The sequence below is a fragment of the Protopterus annectens genome, chromosome 1.part0 (assembly GCF_019279795.1).
Source record: "Protopterus annectens isolate FY-2018-M chromosome 1.part0, PAN1.0, whole genome shotgun sequence".
NCBI classification, from domain to species: domain Eukaryota; kingdom Metazoa; phylum Chordata; order Ceratodontiformes; family Protopteridae; genus Protopterus; species Protopterus annectens.
This window is the reverse complement of record NC_056725.1, coordinates 1,634,120,301-1,634,133,541: the sequence shown is the minus strand read 5'-3', so window position 1 is coordinate 1,634,133,541 and position 13,241 is coordinate 1,634,120,301. Positions and strand designations below refer to the sequence as shown.

At 35.2% G+C, this 13,241-nt stretch overlaps 1 protein-coding gene across 1 annotated transcript in view; it reads right to left on the bottom strand.

Moving 5' to 3' along the window:
* The window catches only part of LOC122804258 (cytochrome P450 2D15-like), a 520,756-nt gene that overhangs the window by 299,454 nt on the left and 208,061 nt on the right, over nt 1–13,241 (bottom strand). The window contains exon 4 of the mRNA XM_044074061.1: nt 2,683–2,837. Coding sequence (XP_043929996.1) covers nt 2,683–2,837 — 155 coding nt within the window. The remainder of the gene's footprint in view (nt 1–2,682; nt 2,838–13,241) is intronic.

Genomic DNA, 13,241 nt, shown 5'->3' with positions numbered 1-13,241 from the left:
AATGGTAGTTTGACCAACAGCAAGACTATTGTGGTGGCCCACAGTGTCACCAAATAAATATACAAGTAACATGCCTCACAAATATCAGCCACAATGATAGGTTTAAATATATTTAATAATAAATAATAAAAGAACAAAAACAAAAATACTCAGTAAATAATCACAGTTACATCAGAGTTCAAAATCACAGGAAATACTTAAATGAACATTGCAGGACAGTTTGAATAAGTACAGAAACATCTAAGCTATACTTCACTATATTCCTGACTGAATCTAAGGAATTGCTATACCCTAGCTAACTTACTTACAGAGAAATGAGGCAGATGTGGTGAGTGGATGTTCTTGTCTGGTCAAAGACAAAATACAAAATACAAAATACCAAGTCTCTCTTAGAGGGATCTTAAATTAATATCCCAAATATTACTGCTGGGATAGCTTGCAGAATGACATAATTTCTTGTCATCTGACTCGATCCCAGGTAAAACCCCCACTGATGCAGCTGGTAGCATTTAGTATCTACCTGTGAAAACACATAGGCAAAGGCTTTTGCTCAGAACTGTGCAGCTGTTGGATGTCATAAAGGAATAAAACACTTCCACATCTCAAGCCTAGTAATTATCTCTCTTTCAAGACAACATAGAAAGCCCTCTAGTACAGACATCCTGTCTCTTGCTGTCATAAAGTAATTTAATTTTCAACTAGTCTTCTGAAGTTAACTTCTTGTGTTTCAGTTTCCATTGGTAAAAAGTATATGTCTAAACAGTCACAATAATGTAGGTACATTCCTGTTCTATTTCAATAGAGCATGCTGTGGTTACATTTTAGCTCAGTACTTTACAAAATATCTTTTCTGTACCAACAGTTTGATCTAAACATAACATACAGTTCTTATACAGTTGTAACACAAGCATATGCATCATGTTGATATTCACAAATGACATATAACTATTTACAAAATTCCAGACAGCTGGGCTGGCAGTATCTCCTTTTGTGACAGAGCCTCTGTGCCAGTAAGATACTTGGAAACAAAACATATGCTGACAATATGATCTAAGATGGATGCACAGAAAAAGGTATATTAGTAAGGAAAATAAAGAAAAGAAGAAAGCAGTAGGGTACAGGAAGTGAGAAAACATTTAAGACAGATTTCATCATCATTGTCCTCATCCCTTTTTCTGAGTTTTTGGAGGATGTAGTGTTGTGTCACCTTTTGTGACATATCTTAATTTGTCAACACTCTGTTATTGTGTTAGAAAGTAATGCTCCTTTTTTGCAGGTCATTTGTCATGCAACCGGCCCATCTATTGGCTGGATGTCCTTGTCTCCTTTTGTCTTCTTCCCATTTCTCCAAAACATGGTTTGTGAAATCATCTTTTGCTTTCCTGCACATGTAACTGAACCACCATGTTCTGTTCTCCTTCTCTACAATCTAGAGCTACATTGGCTTCAGCTCTCATGTCTTCATTTCTCTGGCTGTCTGACAGTGAGCATCCTGCTATCTATGTCAGGAAATTCATCTTTCATCTCAAACTTCCTAAGCTGCTTTGCTTTCTTGTCTAGGCTTATAGGCCATTTAGAAGCACTAGTCACACTGCTGTTTTATACGTTGATTTTCAGCTTCTTTGGCTTTCTTCAGTCACAAAGCACCTCTGTCATTTTGTGCAAGTTGGTTTCATCTCCTTAGATACTAGCTTTGACCTCCTCCTGCAGATTTCCCTTCTCTTTGACATACACCTCTCAGATTCTTGAAGCTGCTAACCTGTTCCATTATTTTATCTTTTATCTCAACTTTTAGTTTTTTCTGATCTCCCCAGTGACCGTTGTCTTTCAGTTTAATGTGTGTGCCTTCAGTTTTGCATTCCAGTCACCTAATACTCACTGACATTCCATTTCAGCATCTGCTTGTAGTGCCTAGCATCTCTGTTGATCTGTTGCCTCCAGTGTGTTTGTTGATGTATCCGTCATCGGTATGAACTGCAATGAGCTCAGAACTGAATCCTGATGCACAACAACTTTCACTGGAAACCCTCTGTGAGTCTGAACATTGCTTGAACTTGTGTCATTGGATCCATGTACATAACTTGCACTAATTCTGCTAAGGTTTCTAGGTTTTGAACCATTTGAGGACTGCTGACATCATTTCTCTTGGGACCTTATCATACGTTTTCTCCATGTCTAGGAATGTCAAGTTGGGACTCTTTCCTCAGCCCCAGTTTCTTCTCCACTATCTGTGTCACTGTAAACAATGAGCCAATTGTATTGCTTCCTGATCTGCATCTAAACTGCTAATCCCTCATCTTACTTTCTACCACTCTGTTTATGCATTTATCAGTCACTGTCTCCAAAACCTTCAAGAAAAAATGACAGAGTTTGATACCTCTGCAATGCCCACAGTTGTGAATATTCCTTGTTCTTGTACACTGGCACTAGAAAGCTGCTGCTTTTTCAGTCATTTGGGATACACCTTTCTTACACTGTACTGAGATGAATACCATTAGGAGCTACTTCTCAGATCTCAGATACGCAAACAATAAACTGCTTAGTAAATATAAAATTGTATCCTTACATGTGATTAAGAGACTTTAACATGAATGCAATAACCAGCAAGATGATAGCATTTTTGAAATCAAGAGCCTCTTTGATACATTAATATGAGTAATCAAAGAAATTAAGGGGTAGTACCTGAGTTATTTTTTCAGCTTCTAATTTAAAGTCTTCTTCAAAAAGTTCTACCAGTTCCACAAAATCTGGATCTGTATAGTGGACTCTATCTCCAAACACAATGGAACAAATCACATTAGCAACTGCATTGACTATTCGAGCCTTTGGGTCAAATGCACCTAAAGTAAACATAAAAATTAAAACATTAGATGTGCTGGAAAAGGCATTTTTAATGTCTCCTTTACCATTAAATTCATAAATCTGTATTCCGCACTGCAAAATTTGTAACAGGCTAATGAAACTGAACAATATGAAAACAAAACACTTTGTAAGGCAGCACTGTCCTAAAACATAATTTAAAATATAAACTTCTTAACCTAAGTTACAAATTTGCAAAGCACTGTTTGACAGCTGTGTTAGCCTCCTGAGTGGTTGCTAATTCATTCAAAATGAATTTGAGAGTGATGCTTGAGTGGTCACTCCTCATAAATAATTAATTTTATTTATTTATTTATTAAATTAGAACTTATTAATCTAAATTAAAAATTTTTTTACAGCAGTGTTAGCTTTTTCAGTGGTTGCTAAGTCATTCAAAATGTATTTGAGAGTGATGCTTGAGTGGTCACATCTCATAAACAATTATCCATCTGTCTAACTATCTATCCTTTGTTGACTAGGTTAGCCCCACTAGGCTGTTGGCCTCTTTTCAGGGGAGACCTGAGGTGGTATTTATACTCCTAGGCTAAATTTAACCAGGGCATTGGGGAACTTTCCCTATGCTTTTTGGGTCTGGAAGCCAGAGGGCCGAGACCAGAAGAGAGCAGCATGACTGAATGCGTGAATGCACCAGAGAGAACAGAGCAGGAGGTGAAAGGGAAATGAATAAATAAATAAATAAATAAATAAATAAAAGGTTTACACAGTGAAATGGATACAAATAGTGCAGATAGTGAATTACCACATGCAATAAACACTGAAGTTTAGAAAGGCAGAATGGAAAATGAAATACTATGTGCAATGATGAAGCAGAACCCACATATGAGGCAATGGTGTTATGATCTGTCCTAGTGCCTGATTGCTTCCTGGGTGATGGGGAGACACAAAAGGTTGATGGTGTTATTGATGATCTGAAAGTGACGATGTGCAAAATGAAGTAAAGGAGAAACTAAGGTGTTTGGAAAGTGCAAGTAGGGGAATAAATGAAGAAACTGTAAACAGGGTAATTGAACATGCAATATCGCCTGTGTTTCTATGACAACTAATGGGACTGAAAAAGAAGTAGTAAGGGTAGAAACAAAAAGTGACAAAGTGACTGATAGGTATTTTGTGTGGCACAATGTTATGTATACTTTGGGTTTTGTTCTAGAAGATGTGAGAACATTCAGCTATATTGGAAATGAGGTGAGGTAACATTTGAGACTTTTCTAAAAGATTAAAGGCTTATGATTTTATTTGATATGAAGTTATTCTGCACAACCTGAAATCAGTTGGTAAGAAAAGGAACTGAAAGGATATTTCAGAGAAGACTGAGTTTGCAATTTAGAACCACTGATATAATGGACTCTGATGTAAGTCTGATAAAAGAATTAAAAAAATAGTTTTGATGAAAGAAAGTTATGGAATGGGGATGGGAAAATGTGGTTTGCTTAGATAGTAAAAATCAAAATGTTTTGCACTTGCCTAGTTTTGTAACTGTTTATAATATTGAGGAAATCATGTGTGAAGGAGATAAAATATTAGGGAATTATATAATGGAAAGGTATTAGGGAAGAGTGTAAGGAAAGTCAGGAAACTAGGTAGAGAGAATGCTGAGGAGATATGGAAAGTGATTGGTTTAAGATAGCATTAAAATAATGAGTGCTCCTGCCCAGATGGAACAGGATATAAACTTTATAAAGAAATGGAAGATAGTAAAACGATGATAGTTATTAAAATCATGAATGACTGGCTTGAAGAGGTATCAATGATAATAGATTATGTGAAGGCATTAAATCATTTATATTAACAAACGGAGATTCAATGAAATCCAGAATTAGAGTCTTTTAACTCTTAATTACATTGATTGTATTTTTTATGAGAATTACATGAAATGGAGGGTAGGAGTGTCAAGGATTTGATAATAACTGTAAAGGAGTTGATAAAAATATTAAAGAAGTTGGATAGCTGTTTGTGATGTAGAGAAGCCTTATGATACAGTAAATCATAAAATGATGTTAAAAATATTGAAAGAGTATGTTTTAAGTAATACATTAATAAGAATTAGAAAAAAAATGAGAATTCATATATCAGAGTAATTGTGAATGGAAGGTCTAGTAGAGAAATTAAAGTAGAAAAGAGTTTAAGCAACCATGCCCCTCGAGCAGTGTTTTGTTTGCATTGGTTATGAATACTGTGATATTAAGAGCTATGGAAAGGGTTAGAGAAGGCAGCTTAAATTATTTAATGAAGTGGAAATTCCTTTATATTTGCCTTATGCAGATGACCTAATTATAATAACAGAAAAGGATGGATAAAGTAAAGTGTAATTGAAATTGGGGATGGAATGAGTAAGGTGGGTTTAAAAATAAATAATAAATAAACGTTTAGGGGATACAGTTAGTACTGTAGGTATGTATTTTTCTCAGACAGTACTTAGTCTTTTAGGAATAAAATTAGGAGGAAATAACAATGTGAAAGAACAATGGAGGGGGGCTTTGCAAGTTGTTAAAATATAATATATATGTGGAGAACTCTTGATTTATTCTCTTTTAAAGAATATTTATTTGATATATTCTTATATTTTTTGTTAAATTGTGATATTTTATGAGGTGTATTCCTGTTTCCTGGGACTATTGAAAAGCATTTATTTGAAATTATTTTCTCTTTTATTTGGAGTTCAAGGCTTAATCCTGTTAAAGAGAGGGTAGTACATCATAAGGTAAAAGATGGTGGGTTAGAATTGATAAATCCGATTGTTTTCTTTTTTACACGTGTATTAGATATTGACAAAAATAAGTTGTATTAGAAAGAATTGTGTTGGGAATGTTATATGAGAAAGTTATTTGGAAAATGACTAATAAAAGGAAAAAAAGTTTATTAGAGAAAGAATATGAAAATATGGTTTAAAAAATGAAATTTAAGTGGGAATGAAAAAATAAAAGATATATGAAAACATTATGGAAATGTTAAATGCAGGTAATAACAGTCAGGACAGTCTAGATGCAACAAGGAAATTGCAAGATGGGTTCCTGAAATGTTTGGAATTAAAATATTTTTATGGAGAATTATGATAATCAGTTAAGGCTTCTGTGAAATATAAGCAAATAAAAGACAGAATGTGCAGTATATATACAGCTGAAAGTTGAAAAAAAGATGCATTTTGCTATAAATATGTAAGAATAAAAGAAATATGATACTAATGCAAAAATAATTAAAAATGATTATTCTCAGATATTAATATGAATATGGTCGTGTATAGATTTTAGGAAAATGAGGAAGAAGGAAGTATTTAAGATGGATAAATTATTAAGTGTTGTTTGTTTTGCATGGTCTATGAGATTTAAACAATTATTGCATAATCAGATTTGGTATTCATGGAGTGTGATTAATACAAAAAAATGGCTATGGGATAAAAGATGGGGATAAACTATTTGAAATTAAGGTTTTCATTTTGTTAAAACATTGAATATTTATCAAAAGTTTGAATCTTTTTTTTCTAAACACCTTTATTGAATTATCACTTAATTGAATTATTACATTCATATAAAAGTAATCACGCTATAATTAATATAACAAACATTTTACTTCACATATTTTGCTATATATCATACAACCTAAGCAACATTACATAAATTATTTAATTCCTGCTTTTTTTAAAGAAACATCTTTAGTAAACCATCACTTACTAAATAGACAATCATACATTTATACAAATGAAAACAAACCACACAGACACAATCCTGGTTATAAGCATTTTATATTACAAACCATACTGACACACTCCGAGTTGCAAACATTACGTCACTTATAATCCACCCAATCTTTTTCAGTCAAATATTACATAGCTCATTTAAGTCCTGCCACCTTCATTCCTCCCTTGTATGTATTGTTCCCCCTATTCTCCTGCCACCTTTTAAACTTCATTCCTCCCTTGTATGTATTGTTCCCCCAATTCTCATTTTTTCCTACATATTTTGCTCCTACCCTTTTCTCTTTCAGGTTTTCCCAGTTAGGGGTCGCCACAGTGGAACTCTGGACCGCTAATGATTGGCAATGGATTTTACGGTGCTGAGTTGCCAGCCCAATGCCCAGCCTTCAAAGAAGGCACACCCATTCACACACGCACCTACCTGCATGTCTTTAAATGTGATATGACCATGGGGAGGACATGCAGACTCCACACAGAAGGTGCTCCAGCCAAGAATCGAACGGGAGAACCTCTTGCTGTGAGGCGACAATGCTAACCGCTGCACCACCACGACCATTTTTCTAAAGATCTCATTTCCAGTTGTTTTATCTCTGTTACCATATTCACTACTTCTAGCATAGTTAGTTTAGATTTTGATTTCCATTTTCTAGTAATTGTTTTTTTTTGGCAGTCACCATTATTAGACACAGCAAGGCCTTACTATGCCTAGGCAATTCTGATTCAGTATCATAGCTGAGAAAAATCATCTCCCTCATCAGACCAATCTGCCCACCCAGCATCTCTGACAATGCATCCCACAGGGAATCCTTAAAGTCCGCCAATTCACTGAACTCCCAGAAAATACAAAAGGTTTAATCTTTGAGAAAAATGTATTTGAACATGTGCATAAAAAACAAAGCCCTAGTCTTTTCGATAGGTACCATGGGATCTTTTACATCCATTTGAGCTATCACCAGTTCAAGCAGACTGGACCCTGGTTTAACATCTCACCCAATGGACAACACACTCAGAACTGCAGAACCCCTCTAATACTGCACTGTAGTGCCAGCAATCCAATCACTTAGAGCGGGAATAGAATATTCAGCCTTCTGGTCTTCCAGCATTAAAGGTGAGTGAACATACCTGATGCACCATTGGTACTGCTAATAATGTACCACAAGAAAGATTATGTTTGTTACTACTGTCACACAGCATTCCTTTTTATAGTCTAAGGATGGAATATGAGCTGCCATTCATTAAAGAGTTCAAACATTTAATTTACTTAAAACAAATTATTTCACTGTTACCTTACCTTAATTTGTGTAATAGTATAACAATGTTTGTTACTGTAGATGAGGAATTATGACAACATTTAAGATGCTGCTTCTCATACCTGTCAGCAATGTTTTCTGCTCAAATGCTGCATACAAATATTATGTTGTATATCAACCAAAATTACCTTCTTACTTCTACTTTTCAAGGCATTTTATTGATAGGCATAACATAAAAATATACTTTTCATATGTGAAATACCCACCAGTAACATCTGTTTGCTTGAAGAAATAAGATAGGAACAGAAGATGCCTAGGAATACACACATTTAGTAGGCACACTAAAACGTTCACACTTCCCTTTTCAAGCATTTAAGGCTTACTTACCAAAATGAGCTGGGCTGTACATGACAATCTGGGTGCATATATGTGCCTGTTCATCCAGTTATAAAGAAATGTAGTCAAAGTAGTACTTTGCTTGACTTGTTTTGGAAACCTATTCCATAGACAGGGAAATTGAGGGAATATATTAAATTAGGAACCTATCTCATCAGAGACAATTCTTTTTTTGCTGGTGTAAATTTAAGTCTACAGTGTGGATGTTTGTAGAGCCACTAGTTTTATTTATCTATTTATTTACTTGACATTTGGTTACTGGGAAAGTCCAACTATGCAAAAAAAAATTTTTTTTTCAACGGAGGCCCTGGGAGAAAAGCTCCAACACAAAGTAACAGAAAAAATAAAGTTACTACATAATGAAACACAAGATTAAAACAGAAGAGGGTAGTCAATATACAGAAAAATCAAAAAAGACATACACATACATTCTGCATGATAATTATGTCAGAGCAAAAGCATACATAATGTTTTTCAAACCATCAACAAATATATGTACATATAATTTTACATGACGAGTGTGTCTGAGGAAAAACACACAAAGTTTTACAGAGAGATTGCACAATTGTATTTGAAAACATATATTATACATAGGAAGATTGATTTGGCATGGCACATAGGAAGTTTAGTAAGGGGCATGGTAGTATTAGAGAGACTTCAGAGATAGGTGTAAAAAAGACAAAAGAGGAGAGATTGTGAAATAGGACAAGAATAAGGGAGGTAAAGGATGATAGATTGGAGGGAAGTAGTGAAGTTAAGATACAGATTAAATAAGGAAGATGAAGTGGTTCAGTAGCACAGGGGCTGGTGGTGAGCTGGGGTAGGATAAGGGATCTAGAAAGGGAGAGGGGGGATGAAAAGGTACAGGAGGTTACCATTTATCAGGTGAGGCCAGAGGAAAAGGTGACAGATGGGGAGTAAGTGGGCAGTGGAATGGTAGAGCTAGGATAGAATAAAGAGGTATAAGTCAGCTTGATTTGGAACAAGGACAGATATGAGACCTAAAAAGGAAGTCTTTTAGTTTAGACTTAAAATTCTTGAGATCAGAGATAGTTTTGATATCTAAGGGTAGACAGTTCCAATGTTTGGTCACGGAGTAGGAGTATAGGCATTGTCCCTCAGTTTTGCTTGGTTCGTGTACGGTTAGAAGTTGTTTGTCTTCAGGGCAGAGAGACTGGCTGGGAGTGTTAACTTGTAGAATTGAGTTTAAGGTGGGAGAAGCTTCACGTTTGTAAATAACATTATGGGCAATTATAAGTTGGAGATAGTTTAGATATTGTGGAAGTAGTAGCCAGTTAAAGGGAATAAGAATGAAACAGTGGTGTTTGTAGTACGAGATCTCTGTAACAAATTTAACAATTTTCTTATAGCAGAATTCAAGCTTATTTTTAATGTGTTCTGAAGGTTGTTAAAGATGGGGACATCATAAAGCAAGGAGGGTAACAGATAGGTGGTGGCTAATGTAGTTTTGGTGAATGCATTCATAAAGTACTTGCATTGATAAAGCATTCTTAGCTTGTGGTGTGTTTTTTTTGATGGTATTATGTATGTAGAGATGAAAGACAAGTTTGTTGTCTATAGTTACTCCTAGTAATTTGGTTTGTGGGACTACTTCAGTTTTTGTGTTATTTAGAAAAAATTGGGGGGACCTTGGTGTGATAAGGAGTTTTTTTTTTTTTTGCGGGGGGGAGTTAGTATTAGTTGTGCATTACTAAGCCAGGACTCAATGGAGGTAAAATAAGTTTGGGTTATTTGTTTAAGATGTGGAAAGTTATCAGAGGAGCAAATGAGTATTGAGTCATCAGTGTATTGGATGAGGGAACTTTGGTCAAAGGTAGTGTGGAAATTATTTATGAAGGCATTAAAGAGGAGGGGTCCTAGGATAGATCGTTGTGGAACACCAGTTTTGTTGTTAGGATATTGAGAGAGACATCCTTGTCACTTTACACATTTTTGTCTGCCTGATAGGTAGTTAGCAAATCACTGTAAAGAGAAACTAGAAAGGCCAAGGGAAGAGAGTTTTTGCAAGGGTTTGGGGTATGAGACGGTATTGAAAGCTTTTGATAAATCAAGAAATAAAGCTGATAATAGTTGTCCGGAGTCTCTTGCTTTAATAATTATGTCTGTGAAGAATATTAATGTGGTAGTTGTACTATGAGCAGGCCTGAAGTCATGTTGGGTGGGTGCTGACCATGAGACAGTGACATACCTCTTTGCAGTTGCCAGGATAAAGGACAATTATTATTCCAGGGATAAAAATCCAAAGGGAGATATTCCAGGGTGACTCTTTGTCACCGCTCCTCTTTTGCCTTGTACTTAACCTATGAAGCTGTCTGCTTAACAGATTAGGTCATAGCTATAGTTTGTCTCACAGAAAGTAACAAAGTGTAAAGGCTTCTCAGCTCCTCTTTGTTGATGATTTAAAACTGTATAGCTCATCAGATGAGGAAGTGAAAGCACAACTGCAAGTAGTCAAAACTTTTTCAGATGATATAAGAATGCCCTTTGGTCTTGATAAATGTGCAAAAGCAACCTTTAAAGCAGGAAAGCTGCAGCACCAAGAAAACATCAGTTTGGGACAAGAATGTGATATAAAAGAACTTGAGTAAGAGGGAGTGTATAAATATTTGGGAATTGATGAAGGATGAACAATAAAACATGAACAAATGCAAATAAAACTCAGTAAGGAATATTTTAGAAGACTTAAATTAATCCAGAAAACAGTGTTGACATCTAGGAACAACGTTTAAGCTTTAAACCAATTTACTCTTCCTGTCCTAACTTACAGTTTTGGAGCGACTGACTGGCCTCAAAAGGTGCTGGACAGATTAGACAGGAAAACAAGAAGTATGCTTCATGCTCATTAAATAATTTATAAAAATCAGTGCATACCAAGATTTTATTCCACATTCCGAAGGAGGTATGGGCCTCCTTGAAATTGATTACATGAACAGATCTGCAATTGTGGGATTGCATACATATCTGCTGACCTCACAAGACCCAAACATAGTGAAAGTTTTGAAACATGAGGAGAATAAATCTAAGATGACTTCCCTGCTTAGTCTAGCAGAAGCACATTAGCTTCAAGCGGGAACAGAACTCAAACTAGAAGTAGATAAAAATTAGGCAGCAACTGAATGTGCCAAAAAACAAAAGAAAACATATAAGTTGAAGGATCAGATGAGAAGGCCAGAAATGTGGAAAATGCATAAATATAGCTGCAAGTATAGAAAACTCCTGGAACAACTTCATGTTGATCAGGATCGAATGCAGGAATGGTTAAGGGGAGGCAAATTCAAACCAAAAGAGGAAAGGTTAATATTGGCGGCCCAAGATAGTGGACTACGTACCCCTTGGTTTACAAAGTCCATTGAACATGTGGAAGAAACAGACAAATGTAGGTTTTGTAAAACAGAATTGGAAACAGTTACACACCTTGCTGCTGGTTGTGACATACCAATGGCAGTAGGGCTATATACTGAAAGGCATAATACTGTGGCAAGACTGTTGCACTGGGGATTGTGCAAACATTATAATATTGAAGTAGATGAAAAAAACTGGAAACATAAGCCACAAAGCATCATAGAAAATGATGAAGTCTACATCACATGGGATCATCCACTACCAACAGTCCAAAAGATTGATGCAAGAAAACCAAATATAGTGGTCCATGAAAAGAAGACAAAAGTAGCATTGATCACTGAAACGGCTATACCCAGTGAATGCACTGGCTTGCATAGAGAAAGACACAAAGTCATAAAACATCAGGATTTGGAGGCAGAAATGAGAGCAATGTGGAAGAAAGATATACATACTGTTCTAATAGTAAAAGGAGGAATGGGTCTTATAAAAAAGAATCCACAATTATATTTAGATATGTTACCAATACATGTAACTCCACAGGAACTGCAGAAGGAGTCATTACTGGGCACATTGCGGGTGCTGCGAAGAGCACTTCTGGCTGACATCAAAGATTGAAACAATACTAATTTCATGAACTTTGATCATACTTTGAATTAGGAATGGGGTCCATTCCCATCATGGTATTAAAAACCCAAAAGATTTGGAGAAATTAAAAAAAAAGAGGAAAGCATTATCCCTAAAACAAAAACAAGGTTGTTCACCAACTATTCTCTTAATATTCTCATCTGCGGTGAGAATCATCCAGTTCTTCCTAACAATATTACAAATATAGTTCACATCACTTGAATAAGTAAGTGTCAACTTAGTTTATTGATCTTTTGTTGTTTTCAGCATCGGAGGTCTTAAGATGTTCTCAGCCTTCTTAGAAAAACAAGTTCTTCCTTTCATCATTCTTAAACACTTCACCTTCTTTATCTATCTCATCCTCTTTATAGCATCTCATATGAAACTCATCCATTAAATTTTCCAAAGCTTTTAAAAATTTATTTTCTTGTGTATATATTCGAAAGGCCTTTAAAAACTACCCTTTTAAAACATTTTTATAAACATATCTCGGGTGCATACTCATGCGATATAACTTATTATTCGAACAATCTTTTCTAAATAGTCTTGTACTGACAAGACCACAATCATTAATGCATAGTCAGATGTCTAGAAAATCTATGGAGGAAAAATTAATTCATCGTAAACTTGAGAAATTATGCCACTCTCTCTAAATATACAATAAAATCTTTCAGTTGTTCCATAGTACCATTCCATAGTAGAAAAATATCATCCACAAAATGCTAGTAATATATAATGTGTTGAGAAAACATATTCTGATTTAAAACATGTGCTTCTTCCCATTTAGCCAAGACAAGATTGGCATAGCTATTGGCACATGGAGTGTCCATAGCTACAACCATTTCTTTTTAAATATATCTTGTCACTGAAGACAAATACATTATTTTCTAAGACTAATTCAAGGAACATAGAAATTATGGTAACCATATTGTTATCATATCCACTTCTTTCAACAAGAGAGGCTCTCACTGATTCTATGCCATAACCATTTGGAATCACAGTGAACAAAGTGTACATCCAGGGTTACCATACAAAGATTC